The following is a 14,166-nucleotide window of genomic DNA, read 5'->3' on the forward strand; positions in this document are numbered from 1 at the left end:
GGCAAAACACTAGGGAAGCTCACTGCATGTCAATTGGGCTCATAAAAAGGACAAGTTGCTATTCAGTTGTGTTTTGTCTTCTGCGGAATGCTGTATTCAGGCTGGCATGGAGGGAAAAAATTCTCATATGTATTCTTGGGAGGTATTCCACATGTCAAATCCACAACTGGGCAATATCTGTTTTAGCACTAAAGTGCCACAGTATTGTGAAAATCTACAATTCGCTCTGAGAAATGAGAGCTAGCTGTGTAGCTCCTCTGGAGAACATTTACCACCACTGGGGAATGCTTTAAAATACAAATAGTATATAGTGTGCACCATGATTTCCTCTCCAGGTTTACTTTGTAGGCCATGTTTTTCTGCCCAGCGATATGTGTTTTCAGTTTAGCTCCTAGTCCAATAGCCCAAAATGAGAAAACAATATTTTGAAGCTTGAAACTGAAAAAGAGGACAACCCACTGCCACAATCTGTTTTCCTATCCTTTATTGCCTTTGAAAACACTTGGATCAGCCATCAACTTCTCTGATGATGTACAAATCTAGGCATGAAACCTATACTCTGCCTCCAGGAACCTCTGAATATCAGTTTGCTGGGAAAGAACAGTTGCTGGGCTATTGTGCTCTTGGGGTTCCCAGAGGCATCTGGCTGGTCACTGCAGTAAACAGAATCTGGACTACACAGATGCTTCCAAGAGACCACAGTTTCCCTGAACACAGAAGTCTAAAGTATTAAATAAGACCCTTGAATTCTGAAACTCTCTTCCCACTAGATGGGACATTGGCCACAGCACTTACCAAATAGAGACCACAGGCATTCCTTAACATTCATCTTTCCACCACCAGTCCCTTGTCCAGGCCCACTCACTGGTGTCAAGAGATTCAGAGAACATCCCTGAGTAGCCCCCACCTGCTCCTCACTGAGATTGCCCATTCACATGAGGTGGGAACTGAAATATATTTCTAATCTAGTCCTAGTAGAGACAATTATGTGGGGGATGGGGATGAAGTAACTGAATTCCTGCCTGTGTGTATAGAAGATGACTGAAACATGATTTATATGAAATGGGGATGGCAAGGTCACTTTGCCAAGTATGCTGGATTTTCAGAGCTATATGCTCAGACTAAGGCATTTCCCGAAAGATTTGTATCTGTATCATATTACTGGGAATGGAAATTCCCTTACACTGTACCATATAAAACTGTCAAATGTGCAGTAGCCCTCCTGCTCATTAGGTATTTTTAAACTGTTTCCTGCTGATGAAGACATGCTAATACAGAGCTAGCTGATGATGGGTCTAAAGTACATATACCAGGAAGTTAAAAGCTTAGCTAGCTAACTTGAGCAATAAAACTATCCTTTACTCACTGTGAAGCACAATATTATCCCCAGAAAACAGTCATTATGCTGTTACCTCTGCTCTGCTGTCCCCAGTTTGCAAACATACATTTTCAAAGCTCATCAGCTACCATTGGCATTGACTTTTTATGAGGTACACCTTTGGACTATGAGCACTAACATAGCATTACAGAATTATATAGAACGGATTTCATTAGCAATTGTGGAATTAGAATTGCAGACTGGTGTGCCACCTAGTAACTTTAAAACCTATACTTTGAGAGTGAAGATGAGAACCACCTATTCTCCATTAATATTTTTATGTTGTTTTTAGTTTGTGGGTTTATGTTCTTATACAGCAACTAAATACTTTAAATGATGAGTTTCAGTCCCTGATTTCTCTGTGAGGTACCAAAAACTTGCTGTGCAAAGCAAAGCAAATTCCAAATGATTTTTCCATCAAAGAGATGTCACAGTGTACCTTCCTATGAGATCTAGAGGTGATACAGAATTCTGTTATAAGGACTCTTCCATGCACAAAGCAAACAAGTGGAAATTGGGGCAGTATTCTTGCTCCATCAGCACAAGGGTTTATGCTTGTGCAAGAAAACTGCCCCCCCTCCCCTCTGCACCCCCTAAACCAGAGCAGTTTTAGGAAGAGCTCAGGCCCGCACGGTGAGAGGAGGAAGAGAAAAGTTCTGTTGTGCAAGTGGAAATCCTTGTGGTGAAAGAACAGGTTGGTTGGTTAATTCCTGCCCTTCTAAGCAATTTAGGTTAATGTTGCCCAGAATCAAAACTTATCATACAGGATTAAAACATGTTCTGAACCTGAAAACCCGTTTTTACCCACCTGCCTGTATAACTGGGTTGGTACACATACAATGGCAAACCAAGGTTTGCTCTTACCTGAGTAAGCCTTTGGCTTGTATGCTCTGTTGTTCCCTAAATGCTGCACCTATCCTGCTCAAACCAAAAGGTGACACTACATCTGGCAAAATCTGGTTTGCTCTTGTCCACCAACAACAGAATAGGAAACCACATTCAAATCATGGTTTCCAAGTCTGGCTTGGAAGGCAAGTGCAAGCCATTGTCTGCTCACTAAGATGTAGCACAAACAAACAAAAATAAAAGAATAAGAGCACAGGAGGAATGGGACCACATGAGCCCAAGGTCCACACAACAAGTAACACCAAATTCACAGTGAACCAGTTATATATATGTGACAGCTCTGACCAGTGAATCAACCTGCAGGATTTCAAAGTAAAGGAGTTAAAACTTAGGACAGTAAACAAGAAGAAGAAGTGTGTGCCTTGCCCATAGGAACACACTTCCTAAAATACCGTATATACTTGCGCATAAGCCGACTTTTTCAGCCCATTTTTTGGGCTGAAAAAGTCGCCCTCGGCTTATGCGCAAGTGAGGCGGGCGGTGGGGAAGGAAAAGCAGAGAGAAAGAGCTTCTCTCCGCTTCCCTCTCCCTCCCCCCACCCCACCGGGAAATGTGCAGGACGGGGGCATCTTCTCCGATCCCGTCCTGTGCGTTTGCAGCTGTCTGCGAGGTGGTTGGGTAGGAAAAGCAGAGAGAAAGAGTTTCTCTCCGCTTCCCCACCCCCCCCCACCCCACCAGGAAATGCGCAGGATGGAGATCTGAGACACGTCTTCTCCGATCCCGCAGGATCCCATCCCGTGCGTTTGCAGCTGTCTGCGAGGTCCTAGCGCCTCCAGACACAAGCTGGAAGGGTAAAGACGCCTCTGCCTCCACTCACCAGCAGAAAGGCACAGAATGGAGGATCGGAGAAGCACTGCACAATGCTTCCCCCTCTGTCAGTTGGGGGGGGGAGAGAAGTGGAGAGAAGCTCTTTCCTGCAAAAGGCACAGGACAGGATCAGAGAAGCTGGGGGCACTGGCTTGCCAAGGGTTAAAAAGGATTGAGTGGGATTCCTAGAGAGGTCAGGAAATACCAAGCCCACCTACAAAAGGAGGAGGGGGCCTTTGTCTCTCTCTTCTGCATGTGCTGCATCCCTGGCGCCTCCTGAATCCAGTGAGTCTCTGCTCATCTTGCAAAGGGTCCATTGGGGAGAAGAGGGGGATCCCTGGGATGAAGGGGAGGGTGCAGGGAGGACCCCCAAGTCAAGGAACAGAGGCTCTTGCCCCCCTCCTCTCTGCAAAGCCCAGGAGGAGGCAAGGTCACAGGAGCTCTGCAACTCTTATCTTCCTTTGGATCCATTCACAGCTTGGCTGTTTGGGAAGGGAGGGTTCTTTGGGGAGGGAAGAAAAGGGCCTGAAAATAAACCCCCTCACACTCAGGAATCAGTCCCATTTATTGATAGAGGTTGTAGGGGGATGGAAATATTGGACATAAAATACACCAAAGAAATAAAAAGGAAAGCCTAACTGTTGGAAGAGGGGAGGGGGCAAATAAAAGAAAACGCTTATTCCTGTGGTGCAGAGTCAAGCCTATGGAACTCCTTGCCCCTGTTTTTCTTTGAAATAAATATTCAAAAACATTTAATCTACTGATGTCTCAATTAATGTAATTTTATTTATTTTTATTTTTGAAATTTACCAGTAGTTGCTGCATTTCCCACCCTCGGCTTATGCGCAAGTCAATAAGTTTTCCCAGTTTTTTGTGGTCAAATTAGGTGCCTCGGCTTATATTTGCGTCGGCTTATACTCGCGTATATACGGTAAGCCAGAAACAGCAGAACCCCAGCTGACTTTCAGGTACTATAGCAGGATTTTCTGTTTCTTCCCAAGCTAGATTCATCTCCCACTTGCAAATGTACAGCAGTGCCACACAGCTCATTAGTCACCACCTGGATGCACAAAAACATCCTTGCTTTTAACACGGCATGTTAAATTATGCAATTATGCCACTGCCTTAAATGCCTTTGCAGTTGCACTGAAGAGCCTTGCTCACACACCTACACAATAATTAGCGATGTCAGAGCTAGACCGTAAACAAATTTGCCCAAGTCTGTTTGACTGAAAGCCACAGGCAGCCTAGGGATTTCCTCCTTGCCTCTCTCAAAGTACACTCGGATTTTCAAGGGGAGAGCCATGTCTCCCTAGGGTCTCAAGAGTACCCAACAGTTGGGAAAGACACACACATTTTTCTGTAATGGGCCACATTTCCCTAAGGGTAATCTGTTGGGAGCCGCATGTCTCTTTCTATCACTTCCTTCTCTCCCTCCATCCCTCTCTTCCTTCTCATCCAGATGCAGGAGGGGTGGATAAGTCTGAACTGATCCCTACTGAAATTAGGCAGATGGTTGTATATGTGCCCATATTTTGCCCAACTCTACAATAGTGGGATTAATGCAATGCAACAGTGTGATTACTATAATGAAGGGGTGGGGAACGTTTTCCAGCCCGAGGTCTGTACTCTCTTGCGGGCAACTTTCCAGGAGCTGCGTGTCAGTGATGGGCAGGGCCAGGGTGAGCAAAACAACTGCTGGAACTCCTACCTTTGTATGTTTAGCTACATTCCAGTCACACCAAAGCCGGAGGCCACACACACCAGGAACCCTCTTCTATCCAGGAAATAAGAGGCATGCCTCATTTCTAAGCCACATGCTAGGCAGGCAAAAGCACGTGAAGAGGGTGCAGAGGAATAATATAGGGCTAACCAGGAAGGCTTGGAAAGCTGCATTTCACCTATAGAGCAGTGGTTCCTCATCAGTCCACTTTCTGTATATAAAAGAGAGTAAAGTCCTATCTAAGATGGGATTCTGAAACACTGAACAATATCTAATAATAATAATAAGATCTGAGCTTGGTGGGGTGAAAGAGAAAGAATAGCAGAGTTTATCACCTGGTCATAAGAGGGACAACAGATCAGTAGTAGAGCAATTATGTGCAGGCAGAAGGATTTCAAGTTCAATCCACGGGCATTACCAATGAAAGAGACCCTGGTAGGCAAGGCTGGGGTAAGGACTTCCGCTGATACCTTATAAGACTTCTACCAGCTGGAATATATAGTACTCCATCCATGAGGAAGGGCCAAATTTCAGTGACAGAACATCTGCTTTGGATACAGCCTTCTGGGTCAATCCCCAGCAACCTGCAGGTATGACTGGGCAGAAATACCGGTACTGTCTGAAATCTGAAAGAGCTGCTGCCAGACAATATTCAATTTGGACCACTAGACAAACCCAGGGTCTCAAGTAATCATGCAACAACTTCACAGAAATGCCATGCAAAATTTATATAAATATTAGCCAAGCATTTCAACATGCACACAAACTGCCATCCTGTAAGAACTCTATAAAAGTGAAAAATTGGGGGAGCAAATTTTCACGAATCCTGGAGAACTGAAGTATGTGAAACACCCCAGTGTAAACTAAATATTTGCTTTGACAAAGACTGAAAGAGGAACAGCCCTGCAATGAACGGTAAGCAAAGTGTTATATAATATCATGTTATTCAAATCAGCAACTTCTCCCTGCAATAGTAAATGGTAGAGAATTGTAGGAACTGCTTGCTCAGCCCTCACACTCACTCAAATTGTGACATATACCAACACAGAAGGACTGGATCAAAAAATCTACACTATGCAAATCATAAGCTTTTAAATATGATGGTGACGGAAACCTTTCCCTGCCTCCCAAACAGAAAAAAAAATGCAAGAAATATTTGTGGGGAGGAAAACCCATCTGCCAGAAATCTGGCATAAACTGAGGGGCTGTTGTAGCAGGAAATAGAGATGGAAAATGCCTCAGTTAAAAAAGAAGGACGGGTGCTATGTCCTAGGAGGAGAAGGAATGGAGGTGGAGAAGAGTCAGATTTTCCAAACAGAGAGAATATTTACTAAACCTTCTGCTTCTACTATGAAAATCATTCAGACTGAGACCCAGTCAGATGTAACAGTCACCATCTCTTAACCAGAACTAGGAGAGGAGGTTGCGAGAGTTCCTTTCTTTCCTCCAACAGATAGATTCTCTCCTTCTTTTACTCCCCTCAACATAGGAATTTTCTTCCTGTCTCCCTTTCGACACTAAATTCATAGTATATATGTACTGATGTTAATTCTACTCATAGGTAACTTGAAAACCACGGTTTGAAAGAGGTTTTCACATTTTGGTTAGTGCGGGTGTCCCCTTAAAACGGAAAACAAAAAAGGAGGAGAGAAACCATGCATTAGAGAGGAAGAGGGGGAGAATCTCATATAACCCTGTTCTCCTACCGTAGCTACACAGTTCAAAGAGCAGGTACATTGCATCCGCACCAAACCAATGTTATTGATAAACTTTTCACTACAAGTTTATCACTGGCCTTGCTGTACGTTATCCTCACACACAGCCAGACAAAGAAAGTGTCTGCCAAAGCCGTGCAGTTACTCATGATATGGTTATAGGTTATTTCCTGAGTTATTCTGGACAAATACAATTAACCTCACAAGGCCAGATACAGCAAACCACAGGACAACACAATTAAATGCAGGCAGCGGTAGATGGACTATTGTTTGGAAAAACAGATGTTACTGATGCCCGCTAGTGGACCAGATGTAAATCATGCTATGCTTGCACATGTGTCGCAAGCAGACGTTATAATTTTAAGAAGTGTACAGATAAGAGCAATATAAGGATCCTTACTTCGAAAAAGCCTATAAATTCAACTCCCCAGTTACGTAATAAAAATCTAATAAAGCCACCAAAGAAACAAATTAGCCAGTTTCCTGGAGGCTGCCTGCAGATGTTCGTAGGCAACACAGCTGAGATAGATGCCAGCCATCTGCAGAATGCATAACGATTGGATGCCAATGCTAAAATGGATTGCAAGTACTCACGATTTACTGAAATCAATGCATCGTAGGGGTGTGCAACTGTTGGATTGCAGCTCTCGCATATTTGTTATGCTTTGATCAGTCTGGAGTTTTTGTTTACGAGCTTTTCAATCACTCTGCTTCCAGCTTCCCTTGGCAACTGGCAGCAGCATACTGTTTACTTTTAATAGGCAGAAGACGTATTTGCCACACAGGCTTCAAAAGGGACACAGTGCCAGCCGATTCATAGTGGAATGTCTTTAGCAAGCCAAGATCATAAGCATATTTTTCGACAGGTCAGAGTGCAACAAGCTTGACTCTATCCTTACAATTCACAACAGCAAACGCAGCAGGTGGTATTGAGGCAAAAGGAAAACTCCTCTGGGTTGGAAGATACAGGTAAGTAAGGAGGTCAAAAAGGAAATAGGGATTAACTGATTTCATGAGCAAATCTCCAGGTTTGATCCAAAGAGATGTGTTATGTAGCATTAAGCCTTCTGGAGGGATCAACATTCTTAGCATGATTGTGGTTCCCTAAACAGGATTTACCAACAGCCAACAGTTTAGAAGTTGTTTTACCCATGTTATCCACCAGAGGGTGCCCGTGCTGCTCTAGAAAAACCAACAGACAGAATTAAAAAACAGACGTTTAAGTTCCTGAGTTTGGAGTTCAAAGAAAATTCATTTGCCACTAATACATGGGGCATGGACATTTTCATCTTAGAATTACTTGCAGCAGTTTCCTTGCTTCAGGTGAAGAAACTGGCGTGGGCACAATTACTACACCTCAAAGCATACTTCATTCTAATAATAAAACACCAATTATGCTACTGATTTCCGAATGAGTCATTAAACATGCACAGCCATAATATTCCAATGCACCTAATAAAAGCCCTCTGCCCGACAAGCAATACCCATCTGTTGAGTCAGATGCAATTGTGCCACACAGCGAGAGACTTTTTATTTTCCTGTGGCAATGTATGAGTAAGTTTCTTGCCCTCAGCTATACAACAGAAGTAAGGGAAGCTAAGTTACTAACATTACTTTAGACTTTAGACTTTAGGATGTCCTCCAATCCTCTTTGAACCCAGAGCTCCAGGAAGAACCTATACACCAACACTTGAACCACCTATGCAGATTCTTAGTCTTGTCAGTTTTCTATTTAATTTGGGGGGAAGAGAAAGAATATTTACTCAAAGTCATACTTGTAGCAACTCTGAGGATGGTCCACATACTAGCTCAGGGCAAGTAAATCGGACAGGATTCTGCAGGTGCAGAACAATACTACTAAACTAGGGACAACCATCAGCTGTATCTGGAAAATAACCATATGAGGGACCAGCTCACACACATTAACTTTTGAAAGAAGATAAGTGCCTATGACCCAGTCTTGCAAATAGCCACTGGCTTGGGTCACTTGTGATGAGCAAGACTCCCTTCCAGGGTGCTCTCAGGTCATCTACATACCCCAAGTGTACACATAGCTGGGGAAAGTCAGAAATGTTTGTGGGCTACTGAGAATGGCTTTAAAAGGCTGCTAATAAAGTATATGGTGGACATATTCTAAGCAATTACGATCAACTACAACATCCAACAATATGTCCGCCAAATGCCTCCCTGTGTTTTAGGACCGTGCTGTTCACAAGAAGAACACAACTGTTAGGCAGATGCCTACCTGGCATGCAACATATGCATTAATATTCAAAACAAGGCTTGGTGGAGTGAATGAGTGTGTTACAGAAAATCTAGCCCACAGAGAACAGCCTTCCTTAGTCGCTGCTTGAAAACCTCAAGAAGCCCTACCACTTAATGAAGCCTTCTTCCCGCCCAGTAGTATTGGCGATGGGAAGAGGCTAGGGAATTGAAGAAAAACTGCAGCCGTAGACATGGAACTTAGGCAAGGATAAATGCCTTCTAGCAATGAACAAACTAGATGCAAGATTAGTATGCCTGTCACTGTTCAAGAGCCTTAATTCCCATTTATAGAAAAAAAAATTGCCCTCCACTGTAAAGGTGTAATTGCTCTCACCTCAGCCTCATATAGCTGAGATAACAACTGGCTTTCATTCTTGTAAAAGTAGATCTCTCAATATCCATGTTCCTAGGTTACTTCTATTGCCATTATGAAACCTTATGGGTGGGTGGGGGGAGTCCGCTCTGAAACTGCATCATGTACCCTTACAGATGTATTTCCGTTCGTGAAAGACAACTCCCATTTCAGCCAACCAGAATGTTAGAAATGTTTTCCCTAGATGGGTTAAGAACTGCAAGTGTCATTTTGTCAGCAGCTTCTATTGCCCATCAACAGACTGTGTATTTGCAGCTGGTAATGACTAGGCACCTTTACCACTGATATGACAATTGGTCTAGGCAGAAAGCTGTCTGGGAAGAACTTCTGAAGCATCACATCTTAACTTTAGCCTTGCCTCTTCCAGCTCCTGTCCCACAGCTTCCCCTCCTAGAAAACCTTGTTAAGCCACAACTGGGAAAACATTATTGTTAGCCTGGTACAGAAAATACTTTTGACTCAAGCACTGCATAGAAAACCATGCCCAATCGTTCTATGCCAGGGGAGAGGAATGTTTTTCAGCCGCAGGGCTACATTTCTTTCTGGGCAACCTTCCAAGGGCCCACATGCCAGGAGTGGGTGAGGCTAAAAGCAAAAACGGGGCAAGAAATGTAAGTTTTACGTTTGTACAGTAGGCTTGTTTCAGTGTGTTGTGTGTGTGTGTGTGTGTGTTGCGCGCGGCCGGCTACACACACACACACAGCTGTCCATCCTCCAACCAGACAAAAAAAGGCATAATCTGACTCCAAGGACACAGTCCACCCAGGAGAAAACATTCACTGTGTGAAGCAGGGCCAATGAGGAATGTGGCCCGGGAAAAGTTCTGGGAAGATAGAAAGAGAGGCATTCGACCCCCATGCCTGAAGTTCCTCACCACTGCTCTGTGTGATCTGGACACAGAGTCAGGGGCTACAGAGGCCCCAGGTGGGGAGCTGGATCTGGGTCAGAGCAAAGAGCTGACTGTGGAAGATAGCGGGACCATTGCACCTGAGGCAGTTGGATAGGAACCCACCAGACCACCTGGGCTCATAGGGCCAGAACCTGGATTCTCACAGACATATTCCCCTGAGTCAGAAGAACCAGATAACTCCCAATATGCACCACCAGTCTGGCAGCACCGGAAGCACTCCACGGGGGAGGCTGTGAAAAAAGAAGAAGAGTGCCCATCTTAAGGCCAGAGTGCTGGCCCTTTGAGGCTCTGGTGTTCTCTCAACAGGAAGCAGGCTGGAGACCAGAGGTATAAAAGGCCTCAGCCTGGTCTCAACCTTTGTTGCAGCCAGCTGCTCACTCGGAGCTGTCCGTGGTCCAGCAACTTTTCCTGCTTTCTCTTATGGGTTCCAACACATGACCAGAATCCAACACTGCCTTTGGTCTTCCAGCTGGAAGATCACCGCCTGACCTAAGGTGAAATGCAACAGTAACACTACAACCAGCATACAGTAGGAAAGAGAATGTGCTCCACGTTGGAGAAAGTCCCTGGCTTAAGTTTCACTTGTGCTATGTGCTTACGGAAGATCACTGCACTCTAAGCCTCAGCCTGCGTGCCCCACCATAAGAGCACAGAGTTCATAATAGTGGCCTACCTTATAAGGTAGCAGTAAAGACTATTGAGAATGATTGGATAGCATGCTGAGGATTTGGGGGAAAGGACTAGATGTAGTATTTCTTGAATAGCCATGCAGTCAACTCATGCAGATTTTAAAAGCTGAATCCATGTATTTTTACAGCAGATCCATGGCACAGTTAATTTGCAAATGACTCTTTGGCAACAAGTTTTGAAATCACGGAGTCAGGCACCTATACTGTGCTTTACCCTCGGCATTAGAGAGCACAAATGTTGATTTGTGATGTGTGAGGATGCCCATGCAGCTGAAGTTAATTTCTGTTGTGAACACACTTTCTGATCCAGATTCACAAGCAATACTAATCCCTGGGAAACCAACAGGAAGAAAGAAATACACACCACACCAAGGTAGTTAAAAGAAGTGTTTTCCCCAAGAAGTCATTAGCATTGTAGAAAAGCCCACAAATCCAATTCATCTTCAGGCACAAAGAGAGGGGCCCCCTGCAGTGGACAAGGATTACTATAATGGGCCTTCTCATTGAACTCTTGATTAAGTGCCACAGCTCTAGAAATAGACTACTCAAGGTTAACTGGAATATTGGAAGCCACACACTCCTTATTAGTGTCACATATCATCACAGTCTGTGCAATGCAAGGGAAGTTTTGAAAAATAAGAAGCAAAACCACTATCCTCCCACCCCTGAGGAGGTTGCAGTTTTGCAGCACAGCAAGGATTCATATACCGATGAAAGCATATTTGCTTAACTAATTGAAGGAAAACAAGCACTGCGTTATATTGCCTCTGCAGTGGGTGAACTTCCCTGATAGAATATTTATACAAAGTCTCACTTTGAATTAGTTACTGTTCCCAATTAGAAGGATCCCCCTCCGGAAGTTTACATAACCTTGAGAGGCTTCTGACTTCAGGTGTTTAAACAAGTGCTTGAGAATTCCTTTTTCTTTATTCCCATTTCTTTTAGGTCTGCCTTTGTCGTATCATGACCCCTAACATAGACAAGGAAGGTCCTCTTAATGTTAACATCTATGTGCCAAGAGATTTCGTACTGGCTGCTCAACAGTGGAATTCCCTTCCCTTAAGAGTCAAAATCCAAGGTCCCTGAGGCTGCAATCCTAAGCATACTTAGGAAATCCTACTGAACCAAGCAAGGCTTGCTTCTGTGTATACGTGCTTAGGATTGAACCCATAGTCTCCAAAAAAGAATGAAATGAAAACTGGCTTTTTTTGACCAGGGTAAGAGGTGTGTTTAAATATGTTAAATGTGGGCAGTTACTTTTCCAAGTGGATTACAGCAAAGAGAAAGTGAGGGGCAGTGAAACAGCACCTTAGCCCTTTCCCAACCTCAAATAAAGGGCCGCATCTTTCCCATCCACTGCCAGAGACATTTTCTCCACAACTCTTCTCTAAGTTGGAAACTGGGACTAGGTAGCATCTCTGCAGGCAGGAAAGCATATTTGGCTTGAATATGTCTCTGTGGCATTAACAATAAGCAAATTGTTTCCCAGTCAAGTTACAGAAGGAGCTGTTTCCAAGAAAAACCAGCAACTACACTTAGCCACTATGCAGGGCAGAGCCAACATGCTGCTTCAAGTGGTTTCAGAATACTATACAACAGGATAAGAAAATGCCCTTAAAACCATTCAAGCATATTTGACGAGAGCTTCCTTCGGCTTGCCCAACTCATTGACGAAAATACACTGGACATAAAGAAGTGGTTGAAAGATTAGCACTTCAGATATGTAGCCCATATTATCAGTGCCATTCTGCACATGGAACAAGCCTTCTATACCTTTTCTTTGTCACACGAAAAGGGAGAAGTATGCAATAGTGTTGCAGTTGTGACTTCTCTCCTTTATGCAGCTAACTAATAAGCAGTGGTGGAGATTCATGCTCCGGCACCAGGGGGCGGAGAGCAGGCGGGGGCAGGGCTGGCGCGTGGCGTGTTGCCTGCAGGGGCGTGGCACCCCACCGGGATCGCGCTGCCAGGGGCGATGCACTTCCCTCCACACTCCTCTTCCTCCACCATTGCTAATAAGATGGCTTATATGTGCTGCTTTTGTGTTCATTAGCATAAAATTAAAAAAAAGCAGCACACCATACAGCCAGCTTGGAAAGGGTGGCAATTGAAGGGATGTGGAGCACAACCCCGGTAGCTACTGGACCTGCCCCTTTCTTTGTCAGCTCAAATAGAGCAAAAAGAATGGCAGCTGCACTGCACAATCAAGGAGCAAGATTTGTTCAAAATCAGCTTAATGGCTACTACAAACAGTAATTTGTTATCAAAGCAACAGCCTGAAGTTTAGTTTTGAAAGCCAAAGGGAGATGCAATGGCAGTTCGAAGCACTTACCTCTTCCAAAGAAGTCCAGCGCTTGCCGTTACAGCTGTTGTCCCTACAAAAGCCACCATCATGAGCCTACGCCGGCCGTGGAGGGAATGCGCTGTTCCATAGTGACGTCTAGAAATGGCAGCTAAACCAGCCGCAGCGGGGAGAAGGCGGAAGCGCAACATCCTGGGGAGGAAAGCAAAGAGTGCGATGAGGAGGGCACCACGGCGAGAGCTGAATATTTTGCATTATAACTGTCCAATTGGGTGTCTTTCAGGGGACAAGGAACCACATGCACGTGCAGCCACTAAGTTCAGGAGTGGGGGACCTGTAATCCTCTAGATATTTCTTAGTTTCAACTTCCATCAGCCCCAGCCAGCATGGCCAAATGTCAGGGATGATGGGTGTTGTAGTCCAACAGCATATGGAGGGCCACCACCTGCGCTAGGTTGTAAACAGGCCAAAATGTGGAAGCTGAACTGCAAGTCATAACAGCAGCGGGACAAGTGTTGGATGGAAAACTGGGGGAGATCCAGAAGAGGAGGGAATCCTGCAGCAAAACCAGTCAGAGACTGAGGTCTGGGACATAGATCCCATGTAAAAGATGGAGGCTGGACTGAGGATGTAGGCAATGCTGCTCCAAAGGATAATGCTGACAAGCAAGGAGAGGAGGAGCAGGAAGGTAGACTGACAAGCATCTCCATATGGGGAAAGGCCAAGAGGCCACAGAAAGGCTAGGTCCTACTAACACAGAACCTGGACCTGGAAGCATGAATGGGCAGGCAGGACAGCACTGCTTCAGCCTATCGCCTCAGAGAGGGGAAGCCAGTGATTCACAGCCTAAGAAGATCCCAGCTTGAATCCTGGCATTATGAATTCTTAGCCTACATTGCACAGGTGCTGGCTGCAGCATCTGCTATGAAGTCAGAAAGTCTGACCCTAATCTAGTGGCACACATTTCTGTCTAGCACTCGTGTCATGACCCTGCTATTACAATGGTGAATCGTCAAGCACTTCACAAGGCAGGCAGAGGTACTATTCAAACACTTCTATCTCCCAAGATGGAGAGGCAAGACCCCAGTGTGCAATTAT

The 14,166-nt window shown here is 44.7% G+C and overlaps 1 protein-coding gene across 6 annotated transcripts in view; it reads right to left on the reverse strand.

Moving 5' to 3' along the window:
* The window catches only part of MICU1 (mitochondrial calcium uptake 1), a 131,640-nt gene that overhangs the window by 101,029 nt on the left and 16,445 nt on the right, over positions 1-14,166 (reverse strand). For 5 of the 6 annotated variants that reach the window (XM_033149118.1, XM_033149122.1, XM_033149120.1 and 2 more), the window contains exon 2: positions 13,099-13,265. In XM_033149118.1, coding sequence (XP_033005009.1) covers positions 13,099-13,259 — 161 coding nt within the window. In that variant the 5' untranslated portion in view covers positions 13,260-13,265. The remainder of the gene's footprint in view (positions 1-13,098; positions 13,266-14,166) is intronic. The other variant, XM_033149117.1, reaches the window with a different exon arrangement.

Source organism: Lacerta agilis, chromosome 5 (genome assembly GCF_009819535.1).
Source record: "Lacerta agilis isolate rLacAgi1 chromosome 5, rLacAgi1.pri, whole genome shotgun sequence".
Lineage (NCBI taxonomy): Eukaryota > Metazoa > Chordata > Lepidosauria > Squamata > Lacertidae > Lacerta > Lacerta agilis.